The sequence below is a fragment of the Mesoplodon bidens genome (genome assembly GCF_964165515.1).
Source record: "Mesoplodon bidens genome assembly, chromosome: 12".
NCBI lineage: Eukaryota > Metazoa > Chordata > Mammalia > Artiodactyla > Ziphiidae > Mesoplodon > Mesoplodon bidens.
The window spans coordinates 86,193,702-86,220,733 of NC_138168.1; the positions used below are offsets into that span (position 1 = coordinate 86,193,702).

The 27,032-nt window shown below is 38.3% G+C and overlaps 1 protein-coding gene and 1 long non-coding RNA gene across 3 annotated transcripts; one reads left to right on the forward strand and one right to left on the reverse strand.

Annotated features, from left to right (window-relative positions):
* Positions 1 to 454: 454 nt before the first annotated feature.
* Positions 455 to 3,307, reverse strand: LOC308626419. The gene is made up of 2 exons (XR_014017244.1): positions 1,671 to 3,307; positions 455 to 1,329 (listed from the first exon to the last, which is right to left on the reverse strand). It is a non-coding gene; the product is annotated as an uncharacterized lncRNA (long non-coding RNA).
* WTAP (WT1 associated protein) lies at positions 1,313 to 26,970 on the forward strand. 2 transcript variants are annotated; one of them, XM_081251429.1, is made up of 8 exons: positions 1,325 to 1,477; positions 7,710 to 7,747; positions 10,816 to 10,871; positions 14,189 to 14,247; positions 15,295 to 15,422; positions 18,938 to 19,116; positions 24,097 to 24,251; positions 25,669 to 26,970. In XM_081251429.1, exons 2-8 carry the CDS (start codon positions 7,718 to 7,720, stop codon positions 26,250 to 26,252), a joined length of 1,191 nt encoding a protein of 396 aa, XP_081107555.1. In that variant the 5' UTR covers positions 1,325 to 1,477; positions 7,710 to 7,717; the 3' UTR covers positions 26,253 to 26,970. The 2 variants fall into 2 exon arrangements, with proteins under 2 accessions (XP_081107556.1, XP_081107555.1); XM_081251430.1 differs by lacking the exons at positions 24,097 to 24,251; positions 25,669 to 26,970 and adding an exon at positions 19,335 to 20,166 and having other exon boundaries at positions 1,313 to 1,477.
* Positions 26,971 to 27,032: the final 62 nt, after the last annotated feature.

Consider the following 27,032-nt stretch of genomic DNA (forward strand, 5'->3'; position numbering starts at 1 on the left):
TGCAAGACGTAAGAATAAGTGCATATATAATTCTGGTACTCCATAGGGCTTGAATCATTTTCCCATTCCCACCAGAAAATTTACGAGCACTGTTTCTCCACAGCCGTGTAATTTCAATGTGCATTTCCATTATAAGTGAGGACGAACAGACTTTTACGTTTCGGACCATTGCTGGTCTTTTGTGTGAAATGTCTGTTCATGTCCTTGCCCATTTTTCTCTTCGGATTTTGGTCTTTGACCATCTGGAGTGGAGTTTAATCTCATCCCTATAAATCACCTCATTCCAGAACACCTCCTTTGGGGATAAACGGTTTTGGTAAAATTGGATAAGGGCAGCCCAATCAAAAGATTACCTGACCCCTGTAGGAAGTATGAGACTTGTTTCACGTCTACCAGGTAAACACCATCGGTCTTACGCGACGGTCCGGATGACACACAGCCTTGCGTAAGGGCGTATATTCGAATTAAAAAACTTATATTATCGGGTCCATTAAAACCTCACAAGGTTCGCCTTCCCCTCGCTTCTGCGTCAGCAAGGTGCCCCTACAGCTGCTGACATAGGTAAAAGCTCCACGTACTAGACAATAGCTCCCCGGTTTCGCCTCGAGATTTCAAGGCGGGGACGAACCAAGTGTCCAGGAGGCAGCACTTCCTGACGGAAGAAAGAGCATCGGTTTCCAAATTCTCAAAACTTCAAACAGCAAGGGCTCACGAAGCCTCAATTGCCCGGACTCCCCGCCCACGGTGGTGCTCCTTAGGTTGCACCTTGCCGACAGCGCGCGGAAGCATCACAGATGGGTGCTGTACCAAAGTACGGCCAATCACACGCCGCCTTCGCCCAGATTCCTCCGCCAGAGGCAGCGCCGCAGCCGCAGGTGGCTCGGCGAGCGTGTCCGCCCGGGGAGCTTGTCCACCCGGCGCCGCCAATCGCGACCCCCGCCGCCTTTCCCGTGATGCCCCGCGGCTGACCTGCGACCTCGCGGCTCACCACTCCCTGCGGCCCGCTTCCCTCCCCGCCCCCGCCGAGCTCGCAGCGCTTCAGCGGCCGCGGGGCGTGCCACCAGGCGCAGCTCCTCCTGTAGCGACTCGAGGCCCTCAGCGGGCGCCCTCCTTTCGCCTTTCCTCCCCGCGGCTGGGCCCGACGGGCGGGAAGCTGTGGCCGCGTCCGTGAGACAACTGATCGGTGAGTGGGCCGGGCGCTAACATGGCGGGGCGGAGAAGCGGGCGGGCGCCGGCGGCGGCGCGGGGCGGGGCGGCGGGAGGAGCGGGAAGGGGGTGGGGCGACGGGACCTCGCTTCCTCCCTCAGCGCCATTTTGTGGCAGCGAGACCTGCAAATAAAGGGGAGAGCCGGGGCAGTGGCGGGAGGAGGAGCGCAGGGGCCGGCGGCAGCGGGGTCGGGCGGCCTGGGCAGCGAGCGGGTAGCGCGGGATCAGCCTATGTGACTGGGCGGCGCCGGCGCGGCCTCCGTCAGGAGAGGTAGGTGCGGGCCGCCCGCCGGAGCGGCGGTGAGGACCTCGGGGTCCCCAGGGCTGAGGCGCGGCCGCCCGGCCCGGGAAGGGGCGGACGGAGCACAGGAGGCGACTCGGGGTTCCCGGGCCGGCCGGCCTCCCGTTAGCCGCGCCGCTTTTCCGCCTGCGGGGACACTTCCGCCACCCCGAGGCCATTTTACCTCCGTCCTCAGGGTCCCGGGGGCGAGGTGGGCGCTCCCGCGGGGCGGGCGACACCCGGAGGCCGCCCCCTCGGTGCGCGTCCAGTCTCCGCCCCGGTGTCGCCGGCTCCCACCTCGGCCGGAGCGCGAGGACTGGCGGCATGAACGAGTTCAGCAGGGGAGGGAAAGCAGCGTTCGTTGACCAAATCTCACGTCGCGCAGTAGCTTAATATTGCAGCTGCGTTGTCTTGTAGACTTCCATTTTTAAATGATGGCATGCGTTCTGAATTAAAAGAGAAAAATTATTTATTGAATTAGAGGTTTTCGTGAAATTTTTAGAGTCTCACCTCGGATCCCTGTAAGGCTGTTATTAATTTTTTAAACCATATTTCACTAGTCAGTAGGGAGCACATAGTGGAAAAGTCCAAGTTTGTTTTGATGAAGTCAGTTGGATATTTGATCCTAGAGGACTGTGTTAAAATCCTTAATAACCGTGTTTATAAAGCAAGAAACGATTCTTTTGCCTGAGATTAAAAAAGATAAAGAAATACTTTCATGATCATGTTACAGTCCTGAGTCGTCCATGTAGTTTTCCTTCTCAGAATTTAGTTAATTCCATTGCTGAGGAATTTAAGTGAAAGTCACGCGTCTGTCACCACAAGTCCTACCGGGTTTTTGTTTTGTTTAAGTATAGTCGATTTACAATGTTGTTAGTTTCAGGTGTACAACAAAGTGATTATCTACTGGTTTTTTTATTTAAAAACTTTGACCATTAAGATTTCTGTGACAGATAAACATGTTGTAGACATTTAAAACCCCGTATAAAGCTACCGTGAAAATCTTTTCAGGATGCCTAAATGTTACGTATGTACTACATGCCATTTAGTAGCACCTGATTAGGCAAGTTGGGGAAAGAAGTTGCGGTCCATTAGAAATTGGGAAAGAAATTGGGGCTTGTGATAAAGAGGAGGTTAAATTTCAAGGGTTTGGGTGGCTGTATTTCTAGAGTGCGTTCAGATTTTACGTTATCTTAAGCAGATAGCTATAGCTAAGAGATCAGTATTTTCACTTCTCTGTGGCGGAACTTAGGCAAACTACCTAAATTTCTAACTCCCAAAGGACAAAAGTACTGATAAAAGTGTATCCCAGACACTGCTATTTTTTACTTAGCTCATCTAATTTATAGAAATTCATAATACATAGCTTTCCTGATTGAATTTTGAGTATTTGTCAGAAATGGGTTTGTATAATACAGAAAATCCATAGCAGCCTTGTGGCATGGAGATGAGAGTTGTAATAATTGTATTTGTACAGTATGTTACAGCTTTCAGAGTCCGTTATACACTCTTGTATGTATGTATAGGTGTAATATAGAATTCCCTTGAAAATATGCTTTGTTTAGAGGTCTTGATCATTTTCATTCAATTGTACATTATCTTGCTCTTGAAAAAAATTTTTTTTCTTGCTCTTAAAAATTTTCTCTTGGATCCTTTTGCAAAGCAAGACGTAGATCATATTTGGTTTTATTCTTGTTTTTATTATCTCCCATTTTTCTGCATCTAAGTATTTTCTATTACTAAGCTTACTAGAGCAAAACTTCAATATTCCTATAACAGTATATCCCATTAGATATTAAGGCGGTGCATCAGGCTAGACGCAGTGCTATCAGACATTCTCAACTCTTGAAAATGTAGTTGGTGGTATTTACTTTAATTTTTCCTAAATACACATTAAAATTCTCTTTTATGTTAATGTTAGTATTTTATTTGAAATATCTTTTGTTTGTATAGTATCTTTATGGCACTTAAAACATTGACATTTGTAGCACTTTGTGGGGCAGACAAAATTGGTATCCTCTTTTTGCTGATTTGGAGACTGCAATCTAGAGAAAGTGACTTGCTCAAGATCACATGACTGATACATAGTCAAGAAAAGTTGGGCTTCCAATTCCTAACAAGTACACTTCTACTACAGTGCCTAGGCTAATAGTGACAGATTATTAGTTTCTTACGTTTAGTTGTGATTAGTTTCAGCAAGGTACATGATTTCTTACTGAAGTTGTGTTGGCTGGTACTTGCTTCTCTGTTAAGGGAGAACTGAGTTGCATAACTTGGGATCATAATGCTAAGAGCCAGGGAAGTACTGGGATCTGGGATGCTAGGCACCTAGCCAACCAAAACCGAACTCTCCATCATAAGCTGTTTCTCAGTGTAAAGGCATCAAGAGTAGATGGTGGTTCTGACAGTCTAAACTTAAGAGCTGTATTACCTCTGAATTATCCGCATGGATAACAAAACTTTACATAAAACATAAAACCATGTTTTAGCCAATCCTCTTAAACTTGCTAAAAGGTAGCCAAATTGGTCAATTTTTGCTTTTTTTCTATTTTGCTTTTCTGCATTCTCCAGCTAAGCTTGATCATTATTGAGGATGGAGGAATGGGAGAATTATCTGTCTTCATCAGTTACCAACTTTTGTCCTCCCCCCCCCCATTTTTTAATAAGTAGCTGTTTTAATCTGAGCTGATCACCTAATGATTCATAACCCTTTTCATCATCTGGAAAATGGAAACTAACTTCGATTTTAAAAGATGTGGTTATTAAATAAGTGATTCATAGCACTGGGTATATATTCATGTTTTCTCTTCAAGACTCAGGGTTCAACTCCAAATGATATTTCAGTCATTCTCTTTTTCTGATATGAGAATAGCTTGTTCTAAGAACCTGGAATATCCATTGTCTTTATGAAGGTAGAATTAACTTTAGATGGTATTGTGCTTGTCAGTTGTGCTAAAAAAAAAAATTGCCTTGGGGAGTAATAAATTTCACAGCACATGTGCAGTGGGAGAGTCAGAATTGAGAACCAGGTTCTATTTTGATTAAATAGTTGAATGTTGATGCTTTCAAATTTTAAGCCTGTTTCTAATTTGCCTTTTGCCACACTGTCCATTTAACTGTTGTGGCATATCACGGAATCTCAAGCAAAGATTGACTTTTCATCGGCTAAAGAGAAGGGAGGAATTTCTTACTAAATGCTTATGCTTTGATTTCCCAAGTCACATTCCATATCATGTGGAGTGACTTGTGATTGAGAGTCAACATGTGAAACGCAAACATACATACAAAACCTGTATTTATCCCAACTTACGTTACAAATTTAAACATGTTTTTATAAAGAAAATGTAGGTATTCTTTAAGCAATGTGTAATTAGAATCTACCCAGCATCAAGCTTTTTAAAAGGAAAGAGAACATAAGTCAGTGTTAAAAATGTAAATAACTTGCTGTTTAGAATTCTGAAAAGTGGAGGTCACCAAGAATTCTGCAGTGGGGCTTAAAGACAAAAACAGGAGACTCCCCTGATGGTCCAGTGGATAGGACTCTGGACTCCCTATGCAGGGGGCCAGGGTTCGATCTCTGGTTGGGGGAACTAGATCCCACATGCCACAACTAAGAAGCCCGCATGCTGCATGTGGCATTATTTCATTCTTTTTTATGGCTGAGTAACATTCCATTGTGTATATGTACCACATGCACAGTTTTGAGATGGGAAGCCTTTAGAAGGATTTAACCAGAAGACTGACATATAGGTACACATTTATATACTATTTAAGTATGTTAAAAGTTCAAATGGCTCAAATTTTCTTGTACCTTTTTAATACGTTATTAGTACATTATTGATATTTACCTACTATTTAGCACTGGACAAATGGGAAGTTCAAAGGAAATGTTAAACTTGAGTTGTGGATTCCAAGAGGTTGCAGTCTAGTGGAGTGAATGCCCATTAAAACCATTTTAAAATAGAAGTAGTCAGGCCTCTGGAGGTGAACATGGTGAGGGTTTGTTTCCAAATGCTTGGATTCACTCTAGAGTCACGTTACGATAGTCAGTCACTAAGCAGCTGTCTGTAACTTGCAACAGAGATTATAAACTGAGTGATAAGGGGCCTAAAGTAGGCAGGGGCCAATTCAGAGAAAAAGAATACCGATTTTTAAATCGTAGAAATATGGTCATGTCTTCATAGGTATTGGTTGGTCATAGAGACTTGGTCAACTCCATCAGCTCAGAAACTAATGATATATGCTCAGGTTTTTGTTTTACATCCGATGATAAGATTATCAAAGAGGGAAGAATTAAGGCAGTTAATTTATGACATGATCAATATATAATTTTTTTCCTTAAAATGTGCTGATTTCTTCAACTCAGTATACCTAATCTGAAAATCAGGGTTTAATGAGAGTATGATTAGAATATTTGAATTGGGATTGTATGTAATACAAAAAATGGTATTGAAAATCATCTCCTTTTGAGGAATCTCAGATATTCATTAAGAAGTCAAGTAGCTTTTAAAACTCAGTTTTACACTGTAAATTCTTTGATTAAGTTATTTTTATTGCATATAATTGACATGTTATTTTCAGGTGTACAGCATAGTGATTTGATGTTTGTATACATTGCAAGAGGATCACCACATAAATCTAGTTACCATCTGTCACCATACATAGTTACAAAACTTTTTTCTTGTGATGGAGATTTTGACTCTTTCAGCAGCTTTCAAATCTACGTAATACAGTATTATTAATTATAGTCACTGTGCTGTACATTATATCTCCGTGACTTATTTACTGGCTACTTATTTAACTGTTTGGAGTTTGTAGTATGTATGGGTAGGTAAAATAAACTAAAAAGAAAGTTTAAGATGTAAGGGAATATTTATGACTTTGCTGCTAGAAAGGATACCTAGGAATAATTTTAATTAGCTTCTCTTTGTTAAATTTGAACATTAGGAAATAGCACAAGCCTTTTCAGTAAGCATAATAAAGTTAATGAGAGTATTTCTGTCATTAATCTTTTTCAACAGGATTAAGTGAATTTTATGTAAATTTATAAAGGAAGCTAATTTTGAGATACAAATTATTCTGTGACGTGAAGTTAAATAATGTAGGGATATTTTTATTAAAGTGTAAATACCTTCATACCTGCATTGTGTAGTGATGAATTATCATGAGGATGATAGATTTGACCTTACTATAACAATGTTAATTCTGTAAAAGGAAAGACTTAGCAACAGGTATTACCCTTCCTCTGTCCTTTCAACAAGATGCCTTGGATACTGCCTGACAGCCAGTATCGGACTTCAGCACAAACCTATTACTTCTGCTGCCAGATTTGTCTTTCACAGGGCAGTTGTAAGAATGCATTGAAAAATTGTATTTCTTCGGGACTTCCCTGGTGGTCCAGTGGTTAATTATATTTCTTTCAATCCTTTGTGGCAACATTACAAAGAATGATCAACTTTTTTATAAGAGTTTAAAAAAAAAACCTAATAACAATAGTAATGTAAGATGTTAACAAAGGAGAAACTGGGTGCAGAGTATATGGGAACCCTGTAATATCTCTGCAGCCTTTCTGTAAATTTAAAACTAGTCTAAGGTATATATATTTTTTCACACCTTTATCGGAGTATAAATGCTTTACAATGTTGTTTGTTTCTGCTGTACAACAGAGTGAATCAGCTATATGTATACATTTTATCCCCTCCCTTTTGAGCATCCCTCCCACCCTCCCTCTTGAGCATCCCTCTAGGTGGTCACAAAGCACTGAGCTGATCTCCCTGTGCTATGCAGCAGCTTCCCACTAGCCATCCATTTTACATTTGGTAGTGTATATATAATCAGTGCTACTTTCTTACTTCATCCGAACTCCACCCCACCCCACCCCATGCCCTCAGGTCTGTTCTCTACGTTTGCGTCTTTATTCCTACCCTGCCACTAGGCTCATCAGTACCACTTTATAAAATTCCATATATATGCGTTAGCATACGGTATTTGTTTTTCTTTCTGACTTACTTCACTCTGTATGACAGATTCTAGGTCCATCCACTTCACTGCAAATAACTCAATTTCGTTCCTAAAAGGTTTATTTTAATTTAAAAAAATAACCGAATGATTTGGTCATAAATGAGTTTAGTAATAAATTCATTTGAAAAAGCCAGTATTTTTTTCTTCCTACCTTAACTGGAAGAAAATCAGTTGACTTTCCTCTCTTTATTCCTTTTTCTAGGATTCAAGATGACCAACGAGGAACCTCTTCCTAAAAAGGTTTGTTTTTTCAGCAGTTTCTAAGCACTTTTTTTGACTAATAGAGTTGAGGGACTATCCATATTGTTTGCTTGTTGTTTACTCCCTTGCCTTATATTAAAATAGCATCATGGGTGTATAATGTGTGAGACATTGTATCTAATACATAATATATTTTTAGAATATTTTCAGCCTTTGGAAAACTTTTGTAATAATGACATCCCCGTGGTCAACTTGTAGCCTTTATCATATGAATATTCCCAGCTATATAACTACAAATAATGTCAAAATAAGAGATTATTTTACAAGATCCTATAAGTTACTTATTTTCTTTTTTTTCCCTAACTTAAATCTCTTTGGTTGTAATGCAGAACCAGTTCCATATTTTTCAAAAAAGGTTACAGCTAGTTGGTTCTTAGATTCTACCATTTCCTCTGAAGTTTTATTTTCTAGTCTCATTTTCCCCATTTTATCTTCAGTTTAGTCACTATGACACACACACAAAAGAGGTTACAAAAGAATAACACTTTCTAAGAGGTATTTATAATTCAGTTGGGAAAGTAGGAGTATGTGCTTATTAACAAGTGAATATTTAAGTGGACAATTTAAATAGTAAATGTTACGGAAATTTCTGTCCTAAGTTTTGGGGTCAAGTGCTTTAACAATCTTGAGAATTACTGGGTGCTTTCTGTTAGGCTTTTTTTTTTTTTTGGCGGTACGTGGGCCTCTCACTGTTGTGGCCTCCCCCATTGCGGAGCACAGGCTCCGGACGTGCAGGCTCAGCGGCCATGGCTCACGGACCCAGCCGCTCCGCAGCATGTGGGATCTTCCCAGACCGGGGCATGAGCCCGTGTCCCCTGCATCGGCAGGCGGACTCTCAACCACTGCGCCACCAGGGAAGGCTTTTAATATATTCTGGTATAATGATTTTCCCTTTTCTGTTTTCTGATAGTAACATGTTACTGGTAAATGCTACAATTTGAAACATTTTTATAAAGAAAAATGTTTTAATATCTTATAAGGGAAATTAATAAGACTTAATTTTATATTAAAGTAGGAGAGGTGCCTCAGCTTTACAATCTTCTTTTGGTATAGAGAAAACATTTCATATTTCTCAATTTGCAAAGCAATTTCATCTCATTAGAATATTATGCCCACTTTAAAGAACTTTTTATTTTGAAATAATTACTGATTCATAGGAAGTTGTAAAGAAATGTACAGGGAGGGGGCTTCCCTGGTGGCGCAGTGGTTAAGAATCCGCTTGCCAATGCAGGGGACACAGGTTCGAGCCCTGGTCTGGGAAGATCCCACATACCGCAGAGCAACTAAGCCTGTGCACCACAACTACTGAGCCTGCGCTCTAGAGCTCGCGAGCCACAACTACTGAGCCCGTGTGCCACAACTACTGAAGCCTGTGCACCTAGAGCCCATGCTCTGCAACAAGAGAAGCCACCGCAATGAGAAGCCCGTGCACCACAAGGAAGAGTAGCCCCCACTCACCGTAACTAGAGAAAGCGCGCAAGCTGCAACGAACAGCCAGTGCAGCAAAAAAAAAAAAAAAAAAAAAAAAGGGCTTCCCTGGTGGTGCAGTGGTTAAGAATCCGTCTCAATGCAGAGGACATGGGTTCAAGCCCTGGTCCAGGAAGATCCCACGTGCTGCAGAGCAACTAAGCCTGTGCGCCACAACTACTGAGCCTGCCTGCGCTCTAGGGCCCACGAGCCACAACTACTAAGCCCTCGTGCCACTACTGAAGCCTGCACGCCTAGAGCCTGTGCTCTGCAACAAGAGAAGCCACCGCAATGAGAAGCCAGTACACAGAAACAGAGTAGCCCCCGCTCGCTGCAACTAGAGAAAGCCCACGTGCAGCAACGAAGACCCAACGCGGCCAAAAATAAATAAATTTTTAAAAAAACTCTATAAAAAAAGAAATGTACAGGGAGGTTCTGTGCACTCTTCACCCAGCCTCCTTCAGCATTAACATCTTGCATAACTGTCAGGCATCTTGCATAAGAATATCAAAACCAGGAACTTGACATTGGTACAATCCACAGAGCATATTCAGACTTCCCTGGTTATGCGTGCATTCTGTGTGTGGCTGTATGCAGTGTTATCACTTGTAACTTAATGTAAACAGCACCACAACCAAAATAGTTACCTGAACCATTACCACAAGTCTCTCTTAAGCCATTTTTTATAGCCACATCCATCCTCTCCCACTCCATTCTTAACCCCTGGCAACCACTAATCAGTTCTTCATTTCTAAAATTGTGCTACTTCACAAATGTCGTGTATGTGAAATTATGCTGTATTACGTATCCTTTGAGTTTTTTCACAGCATAATTTCCTTCAGCTTTATCCAAGTTGTTGCATATGTCAGTTGTCTGTTTCTTGTATTGCTGTATTTCATGGTATCATAGTTTACTATCCACCTGTTGAAAGACATCTGGGTAGTTTCCAATTTTTGGTTATTAAAAATAAAGTTGCTGTGAGCATTTGTGTACAAGTTTCTGCGTGAAAATAAATTTTCATTTCTTTGGAATATGTGCTTAAGAGTGCATCTGTTGAGTTGCATGGAACATCCATTTTTAGTTTTAAAAGGATTCGCCACACTATTTTCCAGAGCAGCTGTACCATTTTACTTTCTCACTAGCAATGTATGAAGGCTCAGTTTCTCTGCATCTTCACTCAGTATTTGGTGTTACCACTATTTTTTTTATTTAGCCATTCGAATAGGGTGTAATGATAGCTCATTGGGTTTTAATTTGCATTTTCCTAATAATGATACCTGTTTTAAAGATAACAAATAGTCCACCTTTTAAAAACTTCGTTCTAAAAATTAAGACTTTTTTTTAAAAAACGTCGTAGTGTGTACTGAGCCATTTAAGTTTCAGACATTTCAGTACAGGCTTCCTTTTGGGAGGAGCTTTGTGTGTCTTTGGAAAAAGGGGATTCCTAATAACAGAAACCAGCAGTTGGATTAAAAGTTATGATCCTATCTTCATAAAAATAAGAATATAAATGCTGGTGGTATTTAATATTTAAAACTTTTAGAAAGAGCACTTAGTTTGTATCATAATTCTCTTTTTAGGTTCGACTGAGTGAAACAGACTTCAAAGTTATGGCACGAGATGAATTAATTCTCAGGTAAAATGTTCTTTACCAAATACAAATCTTTCTATAGAACATTATGTTGTGATTCTGTCCTATAGTGTTTATGTGAGGTATTGTTTTGTTTTTAATGTTAATACATCCTCAAATCATTTAATACATTTTTTGAATCTCTTTCGTATGGCCTATTTCTGCATTATATAAACATTGGGGAAAGCATAACACTTTAAAGAACTAAAGCACTAGCTTGGGTAACTTCTAGACTGATAGGTAACTTGAATTTTTTTCTTGTAGAGGGCAATTATTCAGAACTTTAACTTGAAAAGCCTTTGTACTTCATGTGTATAACTTGCTATGGGGAAAGACCCTGCTCTCAGAAGCTTTCAGTTTACCAAATGAATAGACTTGTTTTGATATAGTTAATTTTTTTACTTTTCTGTGTAACATATGGAAAATTTGTACTCCTTAAGGATATTCTTCTCGTTTTGGAAGAAATATTTACTGGTGGAGCAAAGTTACTCTTTCTCGTAACTGTGACCTTGATCAACTCATTTAACTTTATATATCTTTCATTTTATTATCTGCAAGTTAAAGCAGTTGGATTAAATTACTTTTAAAGATGACTTCCAGCTCTGAATTTCTGTGGTTATCTTAAAATGTCTTACTAAAGCAGATTGTCAAGTACAGCATTATATTATTCGTTTTTCAAATGTAAGAAATCAGAAAATGGGATCACGTGTGTTTTGTATTTTATAACTTAAATATATTCTTTTTGCATTTTATCACTATGGTAAGTTTTTTACGAGGTAACTTTTAGATAAAAATGAAATGAATGTTTTTCAGGGCAACCTGCAAGTTCATTGAACTTTTTCTTCTAGAAATTGCAAGGAATTTTTACTTGAGGAACTGAGTAAATTTAACAGAGTGGAAGTTGGGGAGAGAAAAGGTGGTTTTATAAGATAGGGAAACACAGATGACATGCTCCATTGTTTCCTAGAGCCCAATAATTTCCCACCCTTGTTTACTTAACTAGCTACTCTATTGCAGACATGCTCTTTATTTCCCTTTACTGTAATCTCATGCATAGAACAGTTTTTCTATTGCATACCTTCATTTTCCTGCACATAAAATTTAAATACTTAGTATTTTAAAATACTCTTGCCCTTTCCTGCTGATGTAGACACTTGTGATATACTACTGCTCGTGTTGATGTTCTCTTTGTACCTCTGATATGGTACACTCCTTGCCTTGTATCCTTTCTTAGATAATTCCTCTGGTTAGTATGTGCCGTCTCTTGATTTAACTGTTGGGTGAGAAATCGGTACTATAATCTTAATTTAAAAACGAGGAACAGTTTTTTATGTTAAGTTATCTTTAAGGTTTTTTAAATCGTGCAGTTTATATTTTTGAGGTCAGTTTAATTTCTTTATTTAGGGACTTCCATTTATGACTTTTAAGTAGGTTTTTTCCTCATTAATTCTTGTGATTTTAAATTAACTGCTACTTAGTCTCTTTTTTTCTACTTGATGAGGATGTTTGTGGTTTGAGCTTATATATGTGTGTATATATATATATATATATATTTTTTTTTAATTTAAGGCTGCGTTGGGTCTTCGTTGCTGCACATGGGCTTTCTCTAGTTGCGGCGAGCAGGGGCTACTCTTCATTGCAGTGCGTGGGCTTCTCATTGCAATGGCTTCTCTTGTTGTGGAGCACGGGCTTTAGGCACTTGGGCTTCAGTAGTTGTGGCTCCCGAGCTCTAGAGCACAGGCTCAGTAGTTGTGGCTCACAAGCTCTAGAGCGCAGGCTCAGTAGTTGTGGCACACAGGCTTAGTTGCTCTGCTGCCTGTGGGATCTTCCTGGACCAGGGCTCGAACCCGTGTCCCCTGCATCGCCAGGCGGATTCTTAACCACTGCACCACCAGGGAAGTCCCTGAGCTTTTATATTTCTCATTTCCTCTAAAATAAATAGTTCTTATATAACCTCCACAAAACATCTTTATTCATCCCAAAACGTTCAATGAACTCCTCTTTGTGTCCTAGGTTGTAGAGGCCGTAAAAATGAGCATGCCCTTGGCCTAGTCTTTATGTAGAATGGATTAGCTTGATACTATGGGATATTTTTGTTCATTGTGTTGTAATGTTAATAAATCTCACAGCAAACTTGTCAAAGGTTTTAAGATTATACAAATATTTTGTAAAATCAAAGTAAATTTTAATTAGCTGTAACTGAAGAGCACCTTGAAAACAGCTCTTCAGTAAGCAAGGTGGCAGACAGCTTACTTTCCAGGAGCAGTTGCTTAAACGTAAGACTGGGGAAAGTTTGTTATCTGCAGTAATTGCCAAGAGCAGCTAATATGGCCTATATTTCGAGGGTAGAGGAATATAATGAAGAAAGGTCCTGATGGCATATGGCATGTATGAAAGTTGTTTCTGCTAATTAGATATGCTTTGGAAAAATAGTATGTTCTCCCCCCCCAGTTTATTTATTTATTTTTTACTTTGAGAGAATCACGTGGTATTTTCACATGAGAGCCGAGATAACCTTCAGTCCCTTATAATCAGGCACTTAAAAATTTTTTTTAAATGTTTTTTTTAGTTTTATTTAATTTTACTGATTTTTGGCTGCGTTGGGTCTTTGTTGCTGCGCATGGGCTTTTTTCTAGTTGCGGCGAGCAGCGGTTGCTCTTTGTTGCGGTGTGCAGGCCTCTCATTGCGGTGGCTTCTCTTGTTGCAGAGCAAGGTCTCTAGGCACGCAGGCTTCAGTAGTTGTGGCACGCGGGCTCAGTAGTTGTGGCTCGCAGGCTCTAGAGGGCAGGCTCAGTAGTTGTGGCACACGGACTTAGTTGCTCCGCAGCATGTGGGATCTTCCCAGAGCAGGGCTCAAACCCATGTCCCCTGCATTCGGATTCTTAACCACTGTACCACCAGGGAAGTCCCTAGGCATGTTTTTAAAATGCCTTTTGTTTGAGGTGGAGAGCATATCTGAAAAGTAGTGTTAAGTTATTCAGTCAGCTTCCATATCCGGGCAACATGCTGAACATCAGTGATACAGGGTCCTGTAAGGTGTGTGATCTGACCCACGGGAACGCTGCTTGGTGTATTCTCAGCAGGGAACACTTTTCTCTGTATTTCCATTTACCTAACTCCTGTAAGTTGAGAAGGAATAATTTTGAAGTGAGTCATTTATTATGGGTTAAACTAGATTTATAGTTATCTCAAAATGGAAGAGACATTAAAATTCATGCAGTGGAACTCTCAGTATTACTTAAAGCTTACGGATGTGGTTTTCTAGTATATTTAACAAAAGCAATTTAAACATAACAACTAATATGGATTTATTTTTGTACTAGGTGGAAACAATATGAAGCATATGTGCAAGCGTTGGAGGGCAAGTACACAGATCTTAACTGTAAGTTTGAGTTTTAGCTTCCTAAAGACTATGTGACTATTGCCTTTTAGATGGTTGTTATAAGCACAGGATAACTGGTTTTACTAAGTAATTTTTATTCAAGCATTTTATTGAGAAACTCTGTCCAGGCACTGTGTTGGGTGCTAAGAAATAGGTGAATGAGACATGCCCTCTCTTCTTGAAGAGTTCACAGTCATTGGAGAAGACCAGCATGCAATGATCTTATAATAGCACTTCTCTTTTAACTGAACTACACGGTTCTGAGAGAGCACAGATGGGGAAATTCACAACTACTTGAAACTTTCCTTGATGTGTCCCTTCCAGAGAGAAATTTCAAGTGAAGCATGAGTTACTACTCTAGAAGAGAGAAGCAACCAGTGTTAAATTTATGATAGCTTAAATTGTAACAATAGGATATAGCTATGTATTTATGGATTTTTCAACATCTGCTAAAAATAATACAACAAAGTTTATCATTTCAGACCAATTTAGTCTTTGTCACTTTTCACTGAGTTAGAGTAATATACTATTTGTGAGTATAAAAACCAGTACACTTTTCCAAGTTCAGAAAGCTTCATATCATGAAATCTCAATCATTGTATGATTATAGTATAATCCATAGAAGTTGTGAACATTATGAAAGCTTAAAGTAATAATTGTCTCTGCAGTTATGGGCATGTTTATATTGAATAGGTTAAAAACAGTACTAATCAGGACTTTGTGAATACTTCATAGTATAAACAAATGCAGATAACGAAGTTTCCTGGTGTTTGTTGGCAACAGATTAGACTATAACAACTTAATCCAGTCTAGCATTAAGTGGCTGTGGACCCGTGTAACAGCACTAACTCCTAAAAGAGCACTCATGATCAGGAACAAACTTCATTGTCACAAAAGCATTGATAGAATAGAAAGTAAAGATTTAAACTTTTTACCATGGTTTTTATCATCTCTTCAAAGGCAATCAGAACTTTCTTTTGGTTAGTTCAGTTTGATCTTGAAATTATATTTCATGATGTTGGGGTTTTTCTTCCTTTTAATCATCAGCTAATGATGTAACTGGCTTAAGGGAATCTGAAGAAAAACTAAAGCAACAACAGCAAGAGTCTGCACGCAGGGAAAACATTCTTGTAATGCGACTAGCAACCAAGGAGCAAGAGATGCAAGAGTGTACTGTAAGTCTTTCAAATGTTTTAAAGTCTTTTTGAGGAATTGGGTTTTGGATCACATGATGACATGTATTAATTCACATTAAGCTAATTTTGTATACTTAATACGAATTATAGATGCATATTTTGTTAAGGTAGAAATGCTTTGAGCTTAAATGTGCTAAATGTAAAATTTTGATAACCTTTCATCATTGGATTTAAAGTAATTTTTCTGTGGCCAAGAAGTCAAAAGTCTTAAATTATTCTCTGAAATCTCCATGATTTATAAGAATTAGTATATTGGTTCACATATCTTTAAGTAACTGATATCTGAGGGTATAAGCAGCATTTACTCTTTACTAATAAGCAAGCCGTCTGATTAGTTTCTCCTCTTCTGTCTTTACCCCTTTCTGCATAAAGTTATTTTTCTTAGTATCATCAACTTCTGCCATGTCTTTTAATTGTTAATCTTTCATTTGTACTATTTGCCATGTCTACATAGATCTGAAATCTAATGATATATTGGATCCTTTAGCTCTGGGGTTGAATTTAGAGTCAGTTTTATGTTGTCTTTGACAATCTTAGCACTTTCTTCTAGTGTTTATATATGTCAGTTATATAAAATAGGGGCAGCTCTATTCCTGTTGTTCCTAATCGTTTTTTTTTTTTCTTTCTTTCTTTCTTTGTTTTTTTTTTGTTTTGGGGCTGCACTGCGCGGCTTGCGAGATCTTAGTTCCCTGACCAGGGATCAAACCCAGGCCCCTGCCGTGAAAGTGCTGAGTCCTAACCTCTGGACCACCAGGGAATTCCCTGTTGTTTCTCATTTTCCTGAATTTTTTTGTGTAATCTCCATTTGATAGTTATTAAAATCTAATGCATAAGGCAATATTCTGGTCACTGGAGACTAATAATCTGTGGGGCACAGTTCTGTTTCTTCTCTCACCAATAAGATGTTCTTTAGGGCTTAATCACAATCCTTATTCTTCTTGTGCAGACGCTGTCTTTTGTCCACATTTCCACAAAAGTCTTTAGTCCCTTTTCCTTCTTTTTTTTTTTTTTTTTTCTTGCCGTGCTGTGCGGCATGTGGGATCTTAGTTCCCCGACCAGGGATTGATCCCACGCCCCCTGTGCCCTGCGTTGGGAGTGTGGACTCTTAACCACTGGACTTCCAGGGAAGTCCCCTTCACTTCTTCAAATTGACTTCTTTACCTGTTAAAGAGTAGCCTCTGTTATTTTCTCTATCTTCTCACCACTCCTTTTGTTTCTACCAATTTAGTTTCCATCTGCACTGCCACTGATATTTTTTCTGAAAGTCACTAATGAACGTATTAAGAAATTTTTCTTTCTCAGCACTCATATGCCTTTACTCTCCCTAACTTGCAACTATTGACCATTCCCACCTTTGGCTTTTTTTTTTTTTTTTTTTTTTTTAACCTAGATACTTGGTTCCAAGGAGTCTTACCAACATTTTGAATATAAGGTTTTTGTTTTTGTTTCCTTTCTGTAACACCCACCCATCCCATTCAATTTTTTTTTTTCTCTTAGGATTTTCACGTCTAATGGCATGAGTACTACTTCTCAGGTGCCTAGTCTCAGAACCATTTAATTCTTTCTTTTTGTGATATTTAGGACTCTAGGTTCTGCCATTTACTCATTAATAGTTTTAGGTTTCCCTGTTAACATGGCACTGTGCCAGATGCTTACACATGCAAAGGATGAATCTTACCTTCAGAGTGCTATAGCACCTGGTAGGTAGAGTGTGAATAGATGGTGCTGATGATAATGTCTCATAAAACCAGTACCTCTTGACTTCTTTCTGTCTCTTGAATCCTGTTCTTGACATTCTAGTCCAGATACTTCTTAGCACTCTTGCCTAGATAGTATGTGCTGTTGACTCACCTCAGTGATTCTGCAGCCACATCCCACATACACCGGCAGTTTTGATCATATTATGCCTAATCGGGGCCTTTGGTGATGCCTCATCACCTTTTGTCATCTCAACCTATATTTAAGATTCTTTTCAAGTAGAACCTAACTTCTTCCAGCCACATTTTTTTACAGCTCTTCTCTGCACAGGCCAGCCGAAGAACTCACTGCTCTTTCAGTTAGCACACAGTAAAGTTTTTCAGAGAGGGCAGCAGGAGCAAACACAAGGAAATGGCAAGCTTATGTGTAGCAGATGAGGGCCGTCCACTGTGTAATCTAAATACTAGTAACTATGTTAGTGTAAGAGAGGCAGTGTTTTCTTCAGTGATAGCGGTACATGGTATATGTTACTTGGCATGCTTTATTCCTGTTAGATTACCTCAGCAGCTGGATTATATTGAATAAATAGGTGTACTTTTTGGTTTAAAATGAGTTACTTTTAAAATTCCTTAAGCTAAAAGAGGAAAAAATAGTTCTGTTTGCTCAGTGAAATACTAACTAAATATATCCTAGTATATTTGTATCTTTTATGGTAGAAATTAGCTGCTTAGGAAATGTTAGTTTCAATCCTATTTAAGGTTTAGTGTGGAGCAGGATCTTGAACCAGATCTACTTTGGGTGTGAAGAAAGTGATGCATTTAATGATGAACACTGTATCTCATATTTTAGAAATGTATTTTTAGTGTGCTAGTAAATAGTACAACCAAAGTTGAAGTTGAAGGTTTCATATGTAAGCAGAGGGATTTAGTATGGTGGAAGAAGCCCCAGATATGGGAGTCAGGAGGCTTGAGAACAAAAATTCTAGTTTTAGTACTGGCACTGAACTAACTATCCTTGGACAGTTGGCTTATTTAATCTCTCAAAAAAAAGCAGTTTGGACCAGGTCAGTCACCTTCCAGCCTTACAATGCTGTGATTCAAATCTCCTTGGAGGGAAAAAAAATGCTTAATTTTGGGTTAAGGTGCTGTTTATAAAGCTGTAATGCCAACTCATGTAAATATGTAAGTACTATACATTTTTAAATTTAGAAATGCAAATGTGTTTTAAATTATAACCTTGTACCTGATGTATTTTTAGGGAACTTGTATATAGACTAATTTCCCATAAGCACAGATTTACTTACATAAGTAATATTTTAAACTTTGCTTTTTTTCCCCAGTGGGCATCAGCATTTTTAGTAAATATAAGTGATTGATTGATTGATTTTGTACTGTTTTGGTTGCCAACGTGTTAGTCTCCTTATATTTGAAGTTTCCAAATATGGAGTGCAATCAAATGGCCTTTATTCCTACGTGGATAACCTTAAATAGTTTCGTGGGGTTTTTTTTCCTTCTTTTTTGGCTGCGCAGCTTGCAGGATCTTAGTTCCCTGACCAGGGATCGAAGCCAGGCCCCGGCAGTGAGAGCACTGACTCTTAACCACTAGACCCTCCTAACCACGGAATTCCCAAATAGTTGTTTTTAATTTGTACTTTTTTTAGAGGACTTTATGATCAAGGGGGGAAAGGACTTAACAAACAAGTTGGTAAATCCAGTGAATGAAAGGGATTTTATCTCATCTTCTTAGGTATGTTTCCTTGGATTTGGTAGTAATTGGGGTTTCTTTGCTTTGCACAGACTCAAATCCAGTACCTCAAGCAAGTCCAGCAGCCTAGCGTTGCCCAACTGAGATCAACAATGGTAGACCCAGCGATCAACTTGTTTTTCCTAAAAATGAAAGGTGAACTGGAACAGACTAAAGACAAACTGGAACAAGCCCAAAATGAACTGAGTGCCTGGAAGTTTACGCCTGATAGGTAAACAAATCATACTCCCCAGTCAAGACTTCCCTGACAGTCCCACTACGAGAAAGCTGTGGTGGGACAGCCAAGTACTCGTTTCCACACCAAGACTCAGACTTTTTGAGCCAAAAAAGCCACATTCTTATACTATCCAGCTTGTAATGGTTAATGTAAAACTTACCAGATGAACCTTGTGTTTCAGCTTTTTTCTCTTCCCCCTCCCCTTGCTTCAGAGGCCTGATGGCGTCGGACTATTCCGAAGAAGTGGCCACCTCCGAAAAATTCCCCTTCTAGAACGTGTAGACACTTGAGAAATGTTTCTGTTTGAAGAAAATAGAGGGAGAAACAGAAGTCTTAAGTCTGTGGCACACTGTGTCTTCAGACAGTTTGGAGGAATGAAAACCTAGAGATTTAAAATCATGAATTGAACATGTAAAATTCCAGTAAATGTAAAGATGGAATATGCATCGCTCTTAACCTTGAGCATAGTGACTTAGAGACACTGTATATCAGTTTTGCCAATAAGACTGTGGACTTCGTGATTGTTGTTGAACTTCTGGGTCAAACTCAAATGAGGTGAATTTTGCCTTTAAAGGGTTTATTTGCTAAGAACCAACTTAATAGTCATGAGAGAATCAAATAATAGATGTCAGTACAAGTAGTTCATATATTTAACCATTTAGTTTGGGGCTCCATATTACTTGATTGAGCCTTAAATCAATGTGGTTTTACTCAATGGTTTGTTCTTTGAATGGTTGCTAATACTGTAGATAATCTTATTGAGGACTGTACAAATAATGAAGGTGTGGTATCAAACTTCAGGTCTAAACTGTTTGAAGCATTATAAACATTCATTTCACAACTAGATTGTATAAGGATATTAGCTGTGATGAGACTCACTGCGTTATTTTTTTCAGTAGTGAAATTTATTAAATCCCCATTCCATTCAACAGGCACATGTTGAAAGAGCATTGTCGTTGGTGTTAATGGGGGAATGTGTTCCTTCATTGTATTTGGGCCTTTTGTATTGCACTCTTGATATTAAATTAAATGTGCCTTGAAATAGTTGGTTTTTTTTTTTGTTTTGTTTTTGGTTTTGTTTTTTAAGTTCAAGGATTACTATGATGATTTTGTTGTACTTTTAACATTTTGGTTTTGGGGGGGTTGTGAGAGCAGATTGATTTCGAAAAAATTGTTGCTGTGCTCTTCAAAGTGAAGGAAAAGGCTCTGTGTCTCATTTTTTAAAGACCTACTTTTTTCCAGCTGGTATCATAAAAGACAAGGAGACTTGACACTTGTTGCTTTTTGACACCTTGTCCCAGGATATTGCAGTAGACATTAATGTGGGACAGCTTCACAGGGTGCCTGCCAGAAGATTGGGGACAGAATGTATTGGAACTGTGGGCTGGCCTAAGTGAGACATTTTGTGAATTGGAAAAAAAAAAAAAGGTATAGTGATCATTTCTAGCAAATTCATTTGATCATTTAGATAAATGAGGCATTATTTTCTTCATGCTTCCATCCAATCCTGGAGGTGAATTTTTTCGTCAGATCATTCTATAAGTCACCAATACGAATTTTCACTTGGTGACAATGGAGTCTAAGATGAGTGGAAGATAAATGTTCCAGATTGCCCCAACGTTTAAGTGCAGTTTTAACAAGGGTGACTTAAGTTCTCTCTTAATCATTCAAATCAATTGTAAGTATCTTGTATGTGTGTGCTTTAGGGAACTGGTTGTGGGGCAGAGGGTGGGCTGGAGAAGTGGTTTGTGTGACTTCACGGCAAGAAATCGCTTCTAAAATTCTCACTGCTTGTGGGGTTGGAGGGTAAGTAACCAAATCTGTTTGAAATTGGCTTCTTGTGCCCGAATTAAGGCTTTTGTGTATATGTTATGCCATTTAAGATCACAGTAGAGATGGCCTATGTATTCTCAGTAGGTCAGGAAATAATTCATAAAAGGTATCATTAACACGTACTCAAATTTAGCCAAGCATCTTTCTTTGCCACTTAGGTAACAGTCACCTTGAAGTGGGTTTTTTCTTCTTACTGTTGAAAAATTTTTTTTAATTAATAAGGTAACACATGATAATGTATAAAATGAAACAGTGTAAAGAAAAGTGGAGGTGAAAAGTGAGTTTTACTCCTGGGTGTGACCTTGCCCTTCCCTGTTCTATTCCCCAGGAGTAGTAACCACTTTTAAATTTCTTGGGTATCATCAAGATAATTTGTATGCATATACAGTAATTATATATATATATATATATATATATATATATATGTATATGTATATGTATATATATTGATTTTAAACAAATGTGACATACATGTATACATACATACAGATTTGTACCAGGGCTTTCCCCACCCCACTTTATCCTTGGGCATTTTCCCATTTTTTACTATATTTAAATTACTTACCATTTTTAATGGTTATACAATATTTTCATTGTATTAGTAAATCATAATTTATTTTAATTACCTATAAATGGGTTTTTATTTTGTAAAAAGTAGGCTATAAGCCAGAGTTTATCGGGTGGTATAAATACATCATTAATTTGAAACAAATAGTCCTCAATCAATACTCTGTCTGGAATAATTCATATAGAATGGGTTATGTGGGTTTTGTTTTGTTTTCCACTTTTTTATTCTGTTTTAATTTTAAGAAAGATCTCATGAATTATGTTGTCCACTTTAGTTAAAATATTTCATACATGTGATAGTGCATATGTTTCAGAGTAGAGGGATATATTGCAGTGTTTTGACAGTTTTCAGTTTGCATTTAAATTTAAACATTTAGGTACTTGTGTGTACACCTCTTCAGAATACCCTGTCTCCCTTCCCCTTGATAACAAAGCAGTGTACAGTGTCCGTTCTTTTTTATAAATCATTCTCTTAAATTATTTCCTATTGTATTTTCTTTGTGGGTTATTTGATTTTTAGGAATGGATTAGACTTTTTTTTTTTTGGTAAAATGATTCCAAAGACAAGTTACTTGTAATTGGATTCTTACCATCTTTTGTGATATGATGAACACAACACAAATTTTACATGACATAGTAAAATTACAGAATGTTTAAAGAACAGCAGTTTTTTGAAGATTTGTTTTAAAGTGATCACTAATTTTAGAAGTAGGATTATTTTAGAACAGGCATTTGTAAAAAGGCATGACTTCATAAATGAAATATTTTTTGCATTAGAATTTGTGATACTTTATATGAGGTTAAGTCAGGTCACAAATTAATGTATTGATTTTACAATTGTCTGTTTTAAAAAATTCATATAAAAGATTTCTCAGGTTGGTAAACACTGATGCTGTATACTTTGCAAGAAAGCAGTGTTGTGGGAGCATAGGCAGTAAAGTGGAAGGAATGCCCCTGTCTTAGATGATGGTGCGTGTTTCTTATTCCTCATTTGATTTGTAAACTCTTGTTCCCTAGAGGCTAAAGTCTGAGGGTGCTTATAGGAAATGGGGGATATCTGGAGCTATAATAACAATGAACAGAAGTATCAGCTAATAAAGTTACCATGTAGGGAAAAAACCCTTACCACATGCTAACTCATGGTTTTCATCTGAGGCTCCTTTGCGCAGTGGTACCCCAGGTTTTACCAGAGATTTGTGTAAGGAAAATGTATTAAAAACTTTTGCTTGAATCATATTGAGTTAGAACATGTGCTATTGATAAAAGAACCTTGCAACACTGAGCCAAAGAATGAGAAACATTTACAAAGTGCTCCCATCTTAAAACATTTAAAAAGTGTGTGTACAGCAATTGCAAAAATGCAATCAAAAGCCCCAGTAACAGTGTCTCAATAAAACTTCACTGCTTTTCTTTAGCCTCATTAATAAGAATAGAAGTAATCACTTTTAAAGAGTTCTAATTTAAGTATATAACTGTGATGTTACCTTTGAAACTTGGATAGGGACAGTTTGATATTCTTGTGATGGAGTAAAGTTCAGAATGACCTTACTGGTTAAAAAAAATTTTTGCTGACACTTTCTATTGTTTTCTTCTTTTAACTCCTTTAATAGGGCTTTCATTTGCCTGATACACTACTTCAAGTTCATCTCATCCTTAATAGTAATATAGGGGATGAACATTGATTGCATTTTTGCAATTACTGTGTATATGCACGTAGGTCTATAGTACATTGCACTAGCACTTGGTAACTAATTTGTTGAAAGTATGGCACTCCTAATTTGGCAGACACTTACATATTTGCATTATTTATGATAAGTAACTCCAACCTTATTTTTGTGTCCTAAGGGTAATCTTTTCAACATGGATAAAATCTTCACCACATACCAATATTAAAATTTCAAAAACTTCCATCCCAGTTTAAGACAGCTCATATGAAATTAAATGAGGGATTGGTGAATAGGAATAGTCTTAAGGGTTTTTAAAAAGTTACTGAACAGGCCTCACTGAATGCAGTAAATAAACATTCTTGTGAGAACTGCCTATTAAGAGGCATCCTTAAAAATGCTGATCTAGCAGGAATAAATATACTCTCATTCATTTATATATTTATAGGTGCTGATTTTTATATATTAGGTATTTTAAAGAAGTCTACATTTGTGGTTAATGTTGCATTTACCCTTTCAAGAACTTTTCTGTTCCATAAAGCTAAGTACCTTAGTGTTTTACTAATACTGGTATATCTAAAATGTGTGTTAATTAACTGGCCTGTTTCTATTTCAAATTATAATTTGGGATAAAAATAGATTTCAGAATCAGTTATTAATAGAAACAAAAAGTGGCCATTTAGGTACTTTTTCTTTAGGTTTTTTTAATTTTTGCTGCTGTATTGGCAAAATACTGAAATGTACAAGATGGATGTGTTCCAGAAAGAAGATGGTAATTGTAGGGAGGCATCTGCTGTGACATAGTGTTATGTTCTGTACGTGTTACATCTATCGTTGTAATAACTGCAAGCAAAGAAGGTTGTAGAGAGTTTTGTCTTCATTTTGTGATGAATGGCTCTTTCCTTTACAGCCAAACAGGCAAAAAGTTAATGGCGAAGTGTCGAATGCTTATCCAGGAGAATCAAGAGCTTGGAAGGCAGCTGTCCCAGGGACGTATTGCACAACTTGAAGCAGAATTGGCTTTACAGAAGAAATATAGTGAGGAGCTTAAAAGCAGTCAGGATGGTAAGGGGTTTTTTGAAAAGTTTGGTTAACTTTGCACTGGCTTTAAAATACTGCCAGACATGAGTATTATAGATTAGAGTCTGTATATGCTCATCTCTGCCAATGGTTCAATAAAATTATAAGTGAAATATTTCCAGTTGAGTCAGCAAACAAAGCCATTTAATCTTAGCGGTCCCCTCACCCCCCGCAGCCCCTGAATTGTTTATGGTGCAAATTTCATAAGAAGTTTTTGTTTTTTAGGAGTGGGATTTGGCAAAAGATAGAAAGGCTGTTGTATTACTAAGGCATTATGTAGCTATATAAATTTATATTCAGTGCTTAAAAGAGGGAGTATCTTCATTTAACCAATTTCAGTAAGTGTAAATCTTGGAAGTATTTGGCTATTTCCAGGGATCTGAAAATATATATAATTGATTGTGGAAATTCCCTGGCGGTCCAGTGGTTAGGACTCGGCGCTTTCACTGCTGGGGCTGGGTTCGATCCCTGGTCAGGTAACTTAAGTCCCTGCAAGCCGCACGGCATGGCCAAAAATAGAAAATAATAAGTAAAAGTATATAGTTGATTTTACCTTTTAAGATCCTATTTAGTGAATAAGATGTAATAGTTCTTTGCTAAGACAAATGGAACTTAATTGTCAGCCGCCCTCTCTTTTTTTGTTGGGCAAGTATAGTTTCATCTATGCTGTTTCTCCTTTGTGAGAAAGATTAGTAGTAAGAAAAATACCCAACTCTGGAGATTAAATTAATTGCAAATTTGTAGTTAATTGCAAAGAAGGTCGCTAGTCAAGCAATATCTTTAAAACTGCCTTTTCAAAGTGATGGTTCTTAGCTCTATTTGTAAATACAGTAAATAGGAGGTTTTGTATAGTAGTAAATGAACTCCCCCCCCACCCCCCAGGCCTTTTTAGAACTTAATAGACATCTGTATTTTTATCAGTTTTCAAGAGTTATTTTCTCTGAATTTTGTTCTTGGATGGGGGATAATCCTTGGTGACTGCATAGGCTTCTTTGGAGTATTAGAGTAGGGGACCGCACTTCCCCAGGGGCTAACCTGCTGTGGAGCTGAGACATGGGCTAGGAGAGTGAGGGGTAAGGGGCTGGACGTGGGGGCCCCTAGGTCAGCAAACGTGGAGCAGCTTTTGTGGGTTGTGACCCATTTTATGTGGCTAGGTAGTTTGAATAAATTTAAATTTGGTTGCTTTAATATATTTAAGTTTTTGCCTTCCTCCCCAAAACAAACTCATGGTTGAATGGCTATTTTAAAATTCCAAGCAAAATTTTAAAGTACTCTTGTGATTTTACAATTGTATTTGTTTACTTAAACATTGACTGGTTGCCTGGCTTTGTGCAGGCACTAAGAAATATTTTTAAAGATGTTAACAGAGATATTAAAGTAGGTTTGACTCTCCTTTGCACAGAACTGAATGACTTCATCATTCAACTTGACGAAGAAGTGGAGGGCATGCAGAGTACCATCCTAGTCCTTCAGCAGCAACTGAAGGAGACGCGCCAGCAGCTGGCTCAGTACCAGCAGCAGCAGTCTCAAGCCCCCGGCCCGAGTACCAGCAGGACTACATCTTCTGAGCCTGTAGGACAGGCAGAGGCCACAGGTAAAGACTGCAGTCGTCTGGCCAACGGACCAAGTAATGGCAGTTCCTCCCGGCAGAGGACGTCTGGGTCTGGATTTCATAGGGAGGGGGACACGGCCGAAGATGACTTCCCTTCTTCACCAGGGCATGGTAATAAGGCCTCCAACAGCTCGGAGGAGAGAACTGGCAGAGGAGGTGGTAGTTACGTAAACCAGCTCAGTGCGGGGTATGAAAGTGTAGACTCTCCCACGGGCAGTGAGAACTCGGTCACACACCACTCAAATGACACAGACTCCAATCATGACCCTCAAGAGGAGAAAACAGTGAGTGGGAAAGGTAACCGAACTGCGGGTTCCCGCCACGTTCAGAATGGCTTGGACTCAAGTGTAAATGTACAGGGTTCAGTTTTGTAAAATTTTTTCCAGCAAACTTTTATACAGTGTCATTTAATTTGGGAGAGGATACTGTCCGGAAAATGAACGCATACTTTTGTCACAATTTGCCTTTTTTGTGGGTGTTTTTTTTTCTTTTTTCCTTTCCCTTTTTCTTTTTTTCCTTTTTTTTTTTTTCTTTTTGCTTCAATACCTCTGCCACTTTGGAAATTGTAACAGTTAATTAATTACTTTGAATGTTGCTAAAAGGACATTTTGTGTAGGGTCAGGTTATTTTTATATGAGTTAATGTGAAGTTGTAAATGGAAATCTTTCCTTAAAGTGTAACACAATGATGTCTGTTTAAATCTGTGTCTATCCTAGAACCTGTGCTGTGTAAGGGCATTCTTATTCATGCTGTTATTGTACTTACGCACCATTCAGACTTGTTAGCGTAGATGCGGGTTTATGACTGCCAGGTCTGCCCAGTACAGTAGTTTTATCACTGAAAGTTGGACTTGTTGAAGGAGTCCTATAGTAGTTTCAGTGTTAGATACAGTTTTTTCCACCATACATCTGTGCATTTTCTCTTTAGGTGACTGAATGTTTAAGAATTTTGTGTGCATAGTTACTCAGTTTTTATGAACTGTTGTATCCTGTTAATGCATATTGCTCTGTGACTCCAGTATATCTTACCTGTACTGACCAAACTTAAATAAAGATTTTTATTGTAACTCCTTACATTAGTTGTTTTTTGTTTCTTTATGTGTGTTTAGCATTTGTCATTTCTTTTCATTGGCTTGCTGAATGTCTACTCATTAT